At 41.5% G+C, this 15,248-nt stretch overlaps 1 protein-coding gene across 14 annotated transcripts in view; it reads left to right on the plus strand.

Moving 5' to 3' along the window:
- Med12l (mediator complex subunit 12L) overlaps nucleotides 1-15,248 on the plus strand; it is a 290,187-nt gene that overhangs the window by 62,290 nt on the left and 212,649 nt on the right. For all 14 annotated transcript variants that reach the window (XM_076932420.1, XM_076932432.1, XM_076932433.1 and 11 more), the window contains 6 exons: nucleotides 676-845; nucleotides 3,802-3,912; nucleotides 4,917-5,186; nucleotides 7,875-8,024; nucleotides 8,750-8,849; nucleotides 9,089-9,225. In XM_076932420.1, the coding sequence (XP_076788535.1) occupies nucleotides 676-845; nucleotides 3,802-3,912; nucleotides 4,917-5,186; nucleotides 7,875-8,024; nucleotides 8,750-8,849; nucleotides 9,089-9,225 (938 nt within the window). The remainder of the gene's footprint in view (nucleotides 1-675; nucleotides 846-3,801; nucleotides 3,913-4,916; nucleotides 5,187-7,874; nucleotides 8,025-8,749; nucleotides 8,850-9,088; nucleotides 9,226-15,248) is intronic.

Raw genomic sequence — 15,248 nt, forward strand, 5'->3', positions numbered from 1 at the left:
CCCCCTTTCCTGGTGCTATTTTTCTGTTCCCTTTTTATTTCTTACCTTTTGAAGCTTCTCATTCAACCTGACCCTGTCCTTTGTGAGTTCTGGGCTATGAGTTCTGGATGAAGAAAACAACATAACTTAGTACAGATGATCTAGTCAGGGTCAGCCGTGCCTGTGCCTGTGCCTGTGCCTGTGCTCATCCCAGAGACAGCCTAAGTTGTGGTCCAGCCTGTGGGTGTCAGTCCTTTAGTCAGACAAAAAGCCAGTGCATGTGCATTTGACACTTGACGTGGAGTGGGAAAGGAAAGAAACCCAAAAGAGCTGCATTTGAGAAGTTTGGTGTAGTGAGGTTTCTTACAAGTACTATTCTCTGCTCTGCTGTTTTACCACTGACCCTTCAGTGGTTTTGTGATACTAACTGTTGTTTGTCACACATAATGACATTCATATACAGATGTCTGTTACAGTCACAGAAGCACAAGAGTAGGGCGGTTTTGTCCTCCTGAGATCTAGCTGGGTTCTGGGCATGCTTTTCTCAGTGATGGCTGCACGTGCAAACATCATTTTTATGTAACAAATGTTAGACTTGAAAGTGTGTTCTCAGAATAATGGGGGGGGGGGTGTAATTCTTACAGCTGTGTCTACAACTAGAACTTTCTCTCCCTCTCCTCTCTTTCTTTAATGCAGAGTGGACACAGATATCTACCAGATACCTCAGAGAGCAGTTGGTCAAAATCTCTGATTTTTACCACATGGCTTCCAGTACAGGTGACGGTCCTGTCCCTGTGCCACCAGAGGTCGAGCAAGCCATGAAGCAGTGGGAGTACAACGAGAAGCTGGCATTTCACATGTTCCAGGTAATCTGACCAAGGTGTGCAAGAAAAGGACACCTCCTGTGTACCGTCATGTGATGCTTAACAACAGGGATGCATCTGAGAAATGGGTTTTATCGTTGTGCAAGCATCACAGAGTATATGTAAATGGTATAGGCTGCTACATTCTAGGCTAGACTAATGGTACAGTTATATACCTGTTTTGTGTGGTCTGTGGTTGTCTAAAACATGCTGGTGGATGTCTATAGTTGTATTTTCTGGTGCTAAATTATGTATGTATGTAAAGATATTTTTGTATGTGAGTGAAATTTCTGAGGCAAATTCTTGCTGGCCTTGGACTCACTTTTATGGACCATGCTGGGGCTCTGCCTCCCAAGGGCCGGGGCTACAGCCATGCACTGTAGTACAGTCACATTTCTTACACTGCATTCAAAGTAACATATAGGCTCTGCAATGACAGTTTATTACACATATTCAACCCGGGTTTCCTGTGCCATTAGGTATTTTAGTGCCATTAATTACTTTGTGATTGTACTAATAATTATAACCCTCCTAAACTCGCTATTTTGTAAATTAGATATATTTATTTAGAAACACCTTTGTGCTGGTACCTCTTTTATCATAACAGATCTCCTCTGCCACTGAACTATTCTATATAGAGTTCATCTTCATTAAGCTCAGATGTGTCTTGAAATGAAAATTTAAGGGGCAGATTATGGGCAACCAGGAACTGCTGAGTTCTCACCCAGACAAGCGGCTGTAATTCTTTTTGGCCAGCAGAGGTCAGCGGTGGTGTTGTTTGTTTTGTTTTTATTCAGGTATATTTTGTTGAGTATAGCTGAAGGTGTATTCAGCTCAAGTCTCATTATTAGCCCAGATTTTCAGTATCCATTATGTTAATCAAGGAGGAAAGAAAAATGTGGGTTTTAAACATTCCATTTAGAACTTTCATTATAATATCCAGGCAGTAAGTGAATTTTAGGAGTAGCTCAAATATTAAAACAAACCAACAAAAAAGCCATGCGGTTCTTTTGTGAGGTAGCATTGTTAGTTTTTAAATGATTAGAAACAACTGTTGCAAACCCCAGCTCTACACTGAATGCTTCAGCTCTGCAGTTACGGTTTTTACTCAGCTGATGATGTAGTGTGCATCTCAGAAATGTGTCTTCTCAGGATGCTAGCCAGCGCTTTTAGAAAGATTATTTAATATATTAGCAACATTTATTAAATCTTGTGTGAGCATGTGTACATGTATGTGTACATGTGTACTATGGTATGTATGTACAGGTCAGAGAATAATCAGTGTGATATTCTTCCCACCACCTGCATTCCTGGGATTGCATTTACGTCTCCAAGCTTGGCAGCCAATCCTTTACCCACTGAGGTATTTTGCTAGGATGTCATTTTAAAATGGAAAACAGATCTTAAAATGATGGAAATTGATGTCAACTTTTAAAAGTTTCTTTAGATTTTAATTTACTGCGTTCTGAGATGTGAAAGATGCCCTAGTGTACACATGTGGAGACTTACATATGTGGAAAATAAGAATAGGAATTTGTAGGCAAAAGAATTGGAGGACTGACTATTAAGTCCATGATATTTTTTTTAAAAAGTTTGTTTTCTTATGTGTGTATGTGTGTTTGTGTGTATATATGTGCTATTGCTTGTCTTGTCTGTTGGCATGGCTCTCTGGAGGCCAAAGGTCAACCTTGAGTATTGATGCATTCCTCAGGAGCATCTTGGTGTTTGAAACAAGGTCTCCTATTGGGCTTAGGCTTAGTCCAGGCTGACCAGCCAGCAGGCTCCAAGGCTCTTCCTTTACCAACTTCTCTTCCGTGGGATTGCAGGTGTCTCCTTCGTCTATTTGTTTTTGATTTTTAAAAGTTTTTTTTTTTTTTTTTTTTTTTTTTTTTTTTTTTGTGGATGGTGGGAATCGAACTCAGGCCCTCAGGCTTGAACAGCAATCATTTTACTTTGTGACCTGTTTCCCCAACCCAAGGATTCCTCTTTAAAATTAATTTCATTTTCTAAGGTTACATCATTATACATTGCTGTAAATTTATTTTAAATGTTTACTGAAATTTAAAATATGACACGATTTTCATAAAGCATGGCTTATCTTCTATTTTGAAGAGGTTTTCATGCTGTGAGTCATAACAGAAGTTCTATGATCTGACATTATGTCTATGCCTAGAAATCCAGTGTGTGTGTGTGTGTGTGTGTGTGTGTGTGTGTGTGTATGTGTATGTATGAAGTCAGTTAACAGAGGATGCTTGTGGCAGGATTAATGGCTTCTTTAGAGATGTAGCTCAGTAGTAGAAGACTTGTCAAATGACTTTGGTTAGAAGAAGAAAAAAAAGTAAGAGAAAAAAGACCATGTCCCTCCAGTGGGGTATTTTGTAAATGTGTAGAGATGTAATTGTTTTTCAGCATGGTTGTATAGAATTGTTTTATGTGTTGTTTTTAATTAAAAAGTCCACTAAATTGATTTAATTTAATTTGGTTATTAAATTGATATTTCAAATAATATGTTTATAGGTAGGCAAATCTGAGAGTGATTTAGGACTTACTCTGGGCACAGAGCATGGTGGGAGTTTTCATGCCTTTGAGACGGTGGTATGAGCTGTCCTTGTACAGAGCCATCACTATTACCTCAATTTCCTCCCTGAGAACGAGTGTTCATGCTCCTGATGTCTTGTCCTGTGCCATGCCTGGGGTGTGGTGGCTTTTGGATATCTGTTAGCATTTTTAAAATTTGGTTTAGGTTGAAGCATATTACCAGAAACAAAAATAAAACCCAGACCATGCGTGCTAAACAACAACAAAAATAAAACAAAATAAACAAACAAAGGAATTTGTACCGTGGACTGTGAGAATGAGTGTCTCTAGCAGTAACCCAGGGTTGAAATCACATCTAAGTGTACCTAACATAAACTTAGGTTTCCTTTGGCATCAGCAGTATAATTTTTCTTCGTTTAAGGAAGGAATGTTGGAAAAGCATGAGTATTTGACATGGATCCTGGACGTCTTAGAGAAGATCAGACCAGTGGATGACAGCCTTCTGAAGCTCCTTTTGCCTCTGATGTTGCAGGTATGGCAGATCGCCCCTCCACCCAGTTGGCTTTATGGTGAGAAATGAGTCTGATAAGAATGATTAGGTAAGCTGAGGTAGAAAGGGGAAAGACATCCCTTTTGAGAGGAGGAAAATCATTCTAAATGACACAAAACATTTGTATTGCTGGTCCATATACAGATAGCACAGAATCATTTGCATTCTTCTGATAGCTGTTAAGTCCATTGGGCAAAGACTAACTTGTCAAATAATCTATTAAATACAGGTTATTTGAATGAGGTTGATTTTTTTTTCTTAGAAAAGTAATACATAGAGGTATTGATAATTCAGATGGCTTGAAAGTGCATCAGTGGGCAGCCTTGCTTTGTGTCCCTTACACCTGCCCCAGGAGCTACTACATACAGGAAGGGGCTGTGCTTCCCCTCAAAGTGATCTCCTGGGATGGTTTGAGCTTGCATGACTTGTTTAGCCCCTTACCAGGTAGGTGTTTGAGCACTTGAAAAGTACCCATCATGAACTGAGATATACTGAAAGTATAAAATGCACACTGGATTTCAGACTTTATGTAAACATTTATACTCTGGATACTTTTACATTAATTACTTGTTGAAGTGATACTATTTGAAAATATTGTATTAAATACAACATGTTAATTATTCTTTTTAAAAGATTTGTATGTGTGTGCCTGCATGCCTTTATGTGCACTGCATGCATGCAGGTGCCTACAGAGGACCGAGGGCATTGATCCCTTGGATCTGGAGTTGTGAGCCTCCTGACATGGAGGTTCTTTGAACCACCCAGTAAGCATTCTGTAACCGATGAGCTATCTTTTCCGTTCCTGTTTTATTTTCTTAATGGTTACTGGAAAAAAAATCATATTTGTGGCTTGCTTTATGTTACTACTGGATAACATTGTTCTTTATTGTACTTACGACTTTCTTCCTAAAGAAGAAAAGACGAATTGAGATAGTTGTTCCAAAGCATGAGACATGACTGACTTCTGCCTTCCTTCTGCTTCTCAGTATTCAGATGAGTTTGTTCAGTCAGCCTACCTGTCTCGTCGTCTAGCGTATTTTTGTGCCCGGCGTCTTTCCTTACTACTGAGTGATAGCCCCAACCTCCTTGCTGCTCACTCACCCCACATGATAATCGGAACAAATAACACGAGTATCGGGACCCCCAGTCCTGGCACCCCTGGGCCTGGTATGAGCCCTGTGCAGCTGGCCTTCTCGGATTTCCTTTCCTGTGCACAGCATGGCCCCTTGGTTTATGGACTTAGTTGTATGTTGCAGGTAAGTCCATAATGGTCAGTGTTATTTTATGTTAAAATTCATTGTGGGGAAGATGTGGTAACTTAAATTGGGAATCGATGATATGGTTTTTTTTTTTTTTTTTGGTTTTTCGAAACAGGGTTTCTCTGTATAGCCTTGGCTGTCCTGGAACTCACTCTGTAGACCAGGCTGGCCTTGAATTCAGAAATCCACCTGCCTCTGCCTCCTAAGTGCTGGGATTAAAGGCGTGAGCCACCACTGCCTGGCCAATGATTTGTTTCTGTTCGTTAGATCACACTGAGAGATTTGTTGTATCTATGCAGAAGGAAACTGTTGGGTTTGCCTTTGTGGTGTTTTTGCTGACTTAGACACAGGGTCTCACCATGTAGCCTAGATTGGGCTGGGACTTAGAACAGTGCCCTAGCCGTAGCCTCCTGAATGCTGTGATTCCAGGTGAGTGTTGCCAGATCTGGCTATTTGTTGCCTATCGTCAGGATGGTTAAACAGTTTAGTTGCATATCCTTCAAGGAGAACCCACAGTTCAAGTCAGCTGTGTTCCTGTTCTGTCGAGATAGCATCTTTGGCAGCATCTCCGTGTCTGCAGTTGGCATGTTCAGCTGGGGGCCTGTTTCTTTACAGTCAGTCACTGTTGCTTGTGCTGTCCTTGAACACAGCAGTGTGCTGGCTCTGGGTCCTTTAGTTAGGCATGAATACAGTTCCTCCCCAGAGCTGCCACCTATTGTGTCTTACTCTTTACCAGGGGGCTTTGGAATCAGGCTATTCTGGAAGACATGGTCTCCATGGTGGTGGAGTTCACTGTTCTCATAAGAAGAATGTAGTTTGCGTATCATATGTATGCTAAATGTTAATAGGGAGATGGTGATTAAAAAGGGAACTTCTGGTTTAGCTTGAAAGCCAGGTAGGCTTTTCCAGGAAACTTTTGTAGAAGTTTGGTAGTTTCAGTGGAAAGAGTGTTCTTGGCAGAGAGCAAAGAGCATAGAAAAAGGGTGAGAGGACCGGTTAGTTATTCTGTGTGCAGGTAGAGGCTGGTGGGGGTGGGTGAGTGAGTGAGTGGAAGACCCTCATGGGCCTGAGGCTTAGGTGTCCTTTGGTTTGGTATCAGGGAAGTGATGCTGTCAGTTGTCAATTGCACATAGGAAAGCTTTGTGGGAGAGGACAGCTCAGAAAGAGGGAGATGAGGGAAAGAAATATGTTTGGAAACATCTAGGTTAGTCAGTTTGAGAGCATGTGGATCCTTTTGTATCCCTGAGTTCATATCAGAAGACTGAAAAAACTCAGGAAAAAAGTTACCTATTTTAAGCACACACAGACATTTTCATCTTATTTTCAAAATAACACAGTGTGACAGCTATTTGCCTGCCATTTTTGTAATGAAGAGATGATTTGAGGTGTACAGGGGGATTACACAGAGTATATGCAAATAGTCTGTAATTTTTAGATAGGAGATTGATCATCTGTGGATGTGGTTATCTGAGAAGGGCCTTGGAACTAGTACCTCATAAATACCAAAGGATACCAGGATTTTTTTCCCCCAGTAGAACCCTGAAGTAGATATGATCAAGAGATGGTTATATGTCTAGTTCTGAAGACTAGGGCAGACAAGATGTGTGGTGTTTGAGATCTAAAGGCCTCTTAGATGGTCCAAGGCCTCAGATGGGTCGAGGCTGCCCACAGAGCTTGTGGTGAGAAATGACTTTCTGATCTGAAGGGCCTGTGTGGTTGAGAGGTGATGATCAGAGTCCATCAAAGAGAATATAAGTGTTGGGTATACTAGGTAGGAAGAGACAAACAGGAAATTATAGTCTAGAAACAGACAACAAAAGTAACAAAACTACTGTCACAGTTTTATTTTTTTTAGAAACATCTCAAGTAGTAAGACATTGTAGTAAGTTTGGCTTTAAGAACTGTGTTAAATAGTGACATATTAAGTCAATAAGTTCTCAGAGCCAGCCTAGAGATACAGAGACCATCATTGATTGATTGATTGATTGATTGATTGGCATTCTTGAGATAAGGATAAGCCAGCAACACCTAGCTCATGAATAGCTGCAATGATTGTAGAAACTGCTTCTTACAAGCTGGCTGAATTTTAAAAAGTGTTCATAAAAGTTTAGGATAGAGTTGGGTGAGTTACATTCTCTAGTCCAAATCTAGCCCGTGATCCAAGAATCAGCTTCACATTTTTATTGTGTAACTGAAACAACCAAAGAAGAATGTGTGATGGAAACTGTAGGTGGCCTGCAAAGCTGAAAATATTTGTTGTCTAGATATTTATAGAATAATTTGGATTATTCCTGTATTAGGATAGTGTCTGCTGAGCATTTATAAAGCTTTAAGGCACGCTATTTAATAAGTAGTTAAAGCTATAATCTTAGCACTTAATACCCTAATTGTATTCCTTCTTGTTTAACAATAAAGATTCATTTGAAGTGACAAATAATCTTACATTTCTTGTGTTGGAATATTAGCTAATCAGTTATACTTTATCTCTTAGTAGCCGTGGTGGCGACTCTAAGTTTTGTCTTACCACCTGGGTGTCTAAGAATGGGAAAAGACATCTGTATTGTTAAACCATCTGTAGGAAGTGGTAGCCTTGTTACCTGTGGGAAAGTGTCATTTGTATTGAAGTTGCTGTAAGTACTTTTCTTCTTCCTCTAAATGTCTGGAATATCTCTGCTTTATTTCTAGACTGTCACTCTATGTTGCCCAAGTGCCTTGGTGTGGAATTATTCCACAAACGAAAATAAGATCGCAAACCCAGGCTCTCCCCTGGATCTGCTGCAGGTTGCCCCGTCCAGCCTCCCCATGCCGGGTGGGAACACAGCCTTCAATCAGCAGGTAGACATTTGCTTCATCGCTTTAATGAATGTTCTCGTTGCCCAGAAGTACCTGGGTATGGTGGCCCATGCTTTGCCCTGCATCTAGGATATCTAAATGCCTGTCCTAGCTCTGCCAGGCCTCCAGCGGACTTTTGGGATTTTTCTTGACTTTTGGTCCCCCACTTTTTTTATTTTTGAAACACAAATGTTAATAGAATATTCTGGCACACAGGCAGCTGCTGTCCAGGCAGTTTTGGTGATTCCTCTGATTCCGATTGTGAGCCCTGGAATAATAGTTTGTGATGTTCAGGCACTTGCGTGTTTTTATTTGTGCTGCACTGCTTGCTTCAAGATTTATGCAGCTTCAGTTTTGGGATTATGACTAATGCTTACCATAAGATACTCGTCTCTCACTAAGTTGTTTCTGTAAGTTACTGAAGTGTTGCTCGTTCATTTCTTGCTTTGACCAGCAGCTCAAAAGATTTTCAAATCTCTGCCATGTAGTAAACACGATTTCACTTGTTAAATTTCCCTCAGGTGTTTGTTTTAGTAAGTATTTATTATTGAACCAAAGCATCACTTGTAAATTTAAAAACGCACAGCTCATGCAGGAATTATGTCTCCTGTGACACAGTTAAGATCGTGATTCACCAGAGGGCACTGCACTCATAGAAAACGTGATAGGATTTAGGCGGCCGTGGAGAGTTTCTGAGTGCGTGCTAATTTGAAGTGTTTATGTTTCAGGTTAGGGCCAGGATTTATGAGGTAGAACAGCAGATAAAGCAACGAGGCCGTGCGGTGGAAGTTCGGTGGTCTTTTGACAAGTGTCAAGAGTCGACGGCAGGTACTGCATACCATGGGAGAGGGAGTGCGTTGGAGTCGTGGGCTTTGTGCTTTCTCTCACTCCTGTAGAGCACTTCACATAAGTGAAGGAGCTTTAAGCCTCTAGGTGCTGGCTGTCTAGAGTGTCTGGTTTAGTTCTTGCCGTTCTTTGATAGTATATGCTGAGAATACAAATCACTGTCCCTTGGATGATCATTTTTTACTATGATGTTTAACTGTTTCCTTAATTTCTGAATCTAGGAGTGACTATTAGTCGGGTTTTGCACACACTGGAAGTCTTAGATCGTCATTGTTTCGACCGAACTGATTCCAGCAATTCAATGGAGACTCTTTATCATAAAATTTTCTGGGCAAACCAAAACAAAGATAACCAAGAGGTATTTAATATTACTTTTCTTTTTTTTTTTCCTGTCTTATTTTCTTCTCATTCAGTAAGTTCTGGCAATGTCTTTGGCATGATGTATATCTTATGAAAGCAGGTGCATCACAGGTCTCTTTTGGAACCACGACAACTCATCACAGGTCTTTCTCTTTTGGAACCACTACGATTCACTATTATGGTAGTGAGATGTGCATTGGGTTGGATCTGCCTTGATGTATTGATGGGGGCTATTTTTTTAGCCTCTAATCATCATTGTTGGAAGCAAGGTTTATGTTGACTGGAGTTTCTGTCTCTTGGGAGTCTCTGCAAAAGTGAGTTTCTGTACTTGGGAGAGCAGACGAGTCTGTACGATTCTCAGCTCACATTGTGTTCTTGTCCCCAAAGATGGAAACTTTCCACCCCTGTAATCAGGGCCATGTGGATACAGTGCTTCAGGAATCCTAAGATTTTCTCACTGGATGTGAGTTGCCTCCTGGGCTATGTTTTTTGTGCCAAGTGACAGTGTTCTTTGGTTTGGGTTTTGCCCAAGTGGATCAAGAACCCTTTAGCCTTGCTGTGCCAATTAAGAGTTTCTGCATCTGGGTTGGAGAGATGGTTTGCAGGCTTGCTGCTTTTTCAGAGGGCCTGGATTCCCAGTGCACACATGGCTGCACAGAGCTGTCTGTAACTCCAGTTCTGAGAGATCTGTCAACCTCATGTGATCTCCATAGGTACCAGGAATGCATGTGCTACACAAGCATGCGGGCAAATCTTAACAATATCTGTAAATTATAAATAAATCTTTAGAAAAAAATTTAAAGCCTTATTTCAGTTGTTAACCTTCCTAATGGTATGACCCTTTGATACAGTTCCTTATGTTGTGGTGATCCCCAACTCTCAGATTGTTTCATCACTACTTCATTAACGCAGTTTTGCTGCTGTTATGAATCATAATATAAATATCTGATAAGCAGGATGTCTGATATGTGACCCTTATGAACGGAAACTCAAATTACCCAAAAGTGAGTATTGAGGCTGCCTTATCAAGGATAGGAATAATGATGCCATGTTTCTGAATAAAATCTCACCGTTATCTCAAAAGCCCAGTAACTTTGCAGCAGCCATGTGAAACAAGCCACTGTGTGTAAGATCTTCTGTCAGGTTAAATTCCAACAAGCTTAATCTTCTTTAAAATTAACGAAAATGATTATTGTGGTAGTCTAGTTAGTTATATTGAGAATTTTTCTTACAATATATTATCTGTTTATCTATATGAATTAGTTTTGCATTGTTGAAATAAAATACCTTGACCAAAAGAAGTTAGGGAGGAAATAATTTATCTTAGCTTATTTGCAAGAGGGGTGACTGTCTTCATAACAGTCAGGAGATGTGGCAGCAGGAGGGTGAAGCTGGCCTGTCAGTCAGGAAGCAGAGTGAGGGCATTTCATCTCCACACAGGAAGTAGAGAGACTAGGAAATGGGCCCCGGTAGTAAGACCCCAGTCTGCCTTCGGTGACACTTATCCCAGCAAGGTTCCACATCTTAAAGGTTTTGTAACCTTCCCAACTACCACTGGTTGGAGACTGTGAGCCTGTAGGGGATATTCGTATTCAGACCCCAACACTACCTGTACTGATCTGAGAAAGCAGGGGAGAATTTAAGCCACATCTTAAGGAAGGCATTCTCTGCTATGCACGTGTGGTTGTATTTGCCACTAGAGGGCAATATGGGCCCCATACCATGTCCTGGATGTTGTAGCACTTTGAAGGGAATGAAAGAGTTGTCTGGTTTAATGGTGATTTGAATATTGATTACATTCTGGGAAGAGATGCGAGTGGCTTTGTAGTTAATGTGTCTTTGAGTAAAACAAAAACTATTTTTAACCTTTAGTTCACATTAACTTTTAATCTGGGAGGATATCTGCATGGACAGCCCCTTCTGTAACATTAAATATTTAAACATCAGTGTTTAAGTACTTAAAATGTTAAGTATTTAGCATTAACATTTTTGAAATATGGCTTTAGTTTTTAGCTATGCATTTATATTAAGGTATGCATTTATGTCTAAGTTTGCAAGTGACAATTTTGTTTGTCCATTTACTTTTTATCAGGGTTTCTTGTTCACTCTCCTCCCTTACCTTATCTCTCTATCTTTCCCTCTTTTTCCTTCCTTCCTTCCTTCCTTCCTTCCTTCCTTCCTTCCTTCCTTCCTTCCTTCCTTTCTTTCCCTCCTTTTATGCTCCCTTCTTTTTCCCTTCTTATTTGGAGATAAGGTCTCACTGTGGCTCAGGGAGACTTCTGAACTCCAAATTTTCCTGTCTTGCCTGCTTATTGGTGTGTGCCACTATGCCTGGCTCAGGAGCCACTGTTTCCTGACCACAGAGTTACTTGTTATTCCTGGAATTCACATGTAAATATTGGATGATAGCTGTGTGGCTCAGAGCAAGTTACTCATAGTTGTGTGCTTAGAGTTTTTGCATAGTTATATAACACTTGAGCATGAATATACATTGAGATTATAAAACAGATAATAAGTATGTTCCAAAAATTGCTACTGTTGCCAGTAATAAAATAGCTTATATTTTATTGGAAGAACCATCACTATGTACCTGTTCTCTAGTAAGATGAAGTGTATTGAATAGTTGGTTAAGACTCAGAAATGTCTCTCCCATCTTTAAAACATACTTCCTTTTTTTTCTTGGATTCCATAATTTGTTCAGGATTGATGTTGCATGTTAGCTGGTAGATAAAGTTACCAACCTCTAGTCGCTATGGTTTGATGTTTGCTCTTGGTGGTGGTGTTCCTTCTCATACCAGCTCTGTGGGGGACTGCAGCCCCTCCTGTCTCTGCTGTCTTTGCAGATTGGTTTGTGATGGCTAAGGGAAATTTAATCACATCCTTGTAGGAGATGAGGAGTCCAGATTTGAGTGCAGCCTCAGCTTCAGTATGCAGCTAAAGTCCATTAGAAGTTATAGCACACAGGTGAGAACATTTGACACTAGGCCCTGCCTATGGTGAGAGGAGCTGACCCTGCCCATGCCGGGGGGGCAAGCTTTCACTAATAGCTCTTCCCCTTGAACCCCCTGTGATCTGCTCTGCTGTGTCAGCTTGGGTGCTGTTGTAAAGGAGGTAGGAAATGAACCTCAAAACCCTTTATATTTTACTTCAGTTTTGTGCTTTGGTATTTTTTCCACTCTGTGTCATATAAAATAAATTCTAGCATTCGGTTCAGAGCTCAGAGACTGTCTGATAGTGGTTAGGCAAGTGCTATAGACTGGTGTGGGAATGCCCTGCACGAAGATCTTCCCATGTCCCAGAGGTTGTTTACAGATTGGTTGTGGTCTCGGTATGCAGGATCTCAGTAGAAATGGAGTATAAGGACCAAGCAGCAGATCTGGGCTGTGCCTGCTTGAAAGCAGCTTGCTTCCTAGCTGCTGGTGCAGGCCTCTGTGGCATTTATTTTTTTGGATTGGTCAGTGCTTCAGAGCTGCTTCTCCTGGGTGGTATCAGGGCCCAGCAGCCCCGTGAAGGGAGTTGCAGTGGGCCCTGGAACACTCAGCTACCCAGTACTGACTATTCAGTTACTGGTGACCTCATCTCCTAGCCGTCAGGTGGGGAGGCCCCCTCAGCTTTGCAGAACTCTTGGACCACTTCCTTCCTCTTGGCCTCTGCTTTTGATTATGGCTGGTGTGAGAACAGAGGCGGCTGCATGTTTGGGTGCTTCAGGGATGTGGATAAAAGGGAAGACCCAAGGGCAGCAGGAATAGCTGCTTTTCACTTCTCTTTCTGGGACCCCGGTAAACAGACTTTGTACCAAGTAATAAAAAAGGCAGGCCAGCTGCACTAGCCAGGGCGCTTCAGGACAGCAGTAGTGTGGGTGTTTTCTCTGTCTCTGCTCCTGGTACCACCATTAACCTCAACCGCAAAACCTACATTGTTCTTGTTTATGTTTGTGTCATACCAGGTTGTGCTCAAAGTTGAGAGTTCTTAGGTAACAGAAGTCTAGGGTTTAGCATGTCCTATAGAGTCCACCAGGCTTAGGCACTCTACTTGATTACTGTCATCAGAAATACAAGAGCTTTCTTTCTTGGCTGTGCTTGGGCACAGTTACCTTTCTCAGGTGCCTGCTCTGTGATGTCAGGGGCTGTGTCTTACACCTTCCATCACATTATTAGTCCCTGGCCTCATGCTTGCATTCCAAGGATGTGAGTGTATTTATTCACTTTGGGCTTCTGTGCTCATTGAAAGGCTGCTGGTATGGTGATGGGGAGAAGGATATACCCCTAGGATTTGCCTTGAAGGAGAGGGGTCCATAGATTCATGAAAGGTGAACAACTGGTATACAATCAGACAGACAGGAAGGTATTTGCAAGTGGAGGCTGGGGCATGGCTGACAGGAAACCTCTCAGCTGTGAAATCAGCAGGCTTTGAGGTACCTATGAATAATTTACTTACGTTTGTAAAGGGGCGTGTGATTGCTAGATGACATAAGATGATGTGAACCCATTATTAGTGCATTAAGTATTTGTAGTCCCTGTCATGTAACTAGGTACTTAATAGCAATAGCTACTGTTATCAGTAACTCACAAATTTGCAGGACAAATGACTGTAGTATGATTAAATTGATTATACTGGGCTCCTTGGTACTTTATACCATGTGATAAACACTGTCTGTTGCACAGCCTACTCATCCATAAGTCTCAGCCAGGGTTTGTTGGGACTGTTTTGCTTGTTGTGTTTTGTGAAGTATTTACATAAGAAGCACTTGGATGGGCTGGGTCCATCTGGGGTGAGGCAGCTGTCGTGCTGTAAAACAGATCATGTTCGTGTGAATTCTTAATTTCTTTGATCTTGTTGCTTAATGTAAGGAAGACAAGGCAGTTTTTAAAAGTATAAGCCAAGTATGTCATCAAGTATGTCAGTTAGTTTTCCATTGCTGTGACGGAATACTTAACGGAGGAAAGATTTACTTTGGATTATTATATTGTAGAGGTTTCATCCCAAGGTTACTGGGTCTATAGTGACTCTGAATAATCACAGAGGGGAGTATGTGGTGTGCTAATGGAGGGGGAGGAGGAAAGGGTATGTTGTGGCCAGAGCTGCCCCATGTTGGGCGTCAAAAATGTTGAGAGGAGGGAAGAAAGGGGGAACAGGAGGGAGGGGGAGGGAGAGGGAGGGAGAGAAAAGGGAGAGGGAGGAGTGAGTGGATGGGGAGGGGAATGGAGGGAGGAATGGACCAGGGTCCTGATATCCATTTAAAGATGAACTGCTTTCTTCAATAAGACCTCACTTCCTAAAGATTCTCAGCAAGGGGCTATTAACACAGCATTACAGGAGCAGCCTAGAGTCCCCACCTGAAACAAGGCAATGTATGTGGATGTTGGGGTCCATGTCTACTGAATTGATGCTCATCATAGCTTGGCAAGAGCAGTGTTGTGCTGTAGAGTGCCACATTTTCTACTCCACTTGGGAGTACCATGAGTCTTTTTGAGTTACTGTGTTTTAAAATCTGTTAGTTAATTGATTTGATTAGTTGATTGATTGATGCCATTGATATTAACGGTTGGAGGATAAACAAAATATATGTCCAGACATTTATGCACTTAGCACATAGGAAAAACATACTTCCCTTTTATATTGCATTAATTATGTTTATTATTTGTGTCTGTCTGTCAGTGGTGCACTCTTGGAGATCACTTAATTTGCATATGTGGATTCTCTCCTACCATGTGGGGCCTGGGGGTCAAATTCAAGACTTCAGGTTTAAACGGCAGTTGACTCACCTCCTACTGAGCCATCTCACAAGCTCACTTGACTGTGGCTCACAGTTGTAAAGACTTCAGTCCATCTTTAGTATTAGTTGGCCCCTGTTGCATTAGGCCTGTGCAAAGGCAGCATGCCATAGTGGGGCAGCATAGCAGGCAAAGACAAACTTCATGGCCTGGAAGCAAAAGAGAAAGCACTTGGGAATTCTCCAACCTCCTGAAGGAATGCTCTCACTAGACCTCACTCCATAAAAGTCCCAACACCAGCTGGTGG

Source organism: Arvicanthis niloticus, chromosome 4, assembly GCF_011762505.2.
Source record: "Arvicanthis niloticus isolate mArvNil1 chromosome 4, mArvNil1.pat.X, whole genome shotgun sequence".
Classification (NCBI taxonomy): domain Eukaryota; kingdom Metazoa; phylum Chordata; class Mammalia; order Rodentia; family Muridae; genus Arvicanthis; species Arvicanthis niloticus.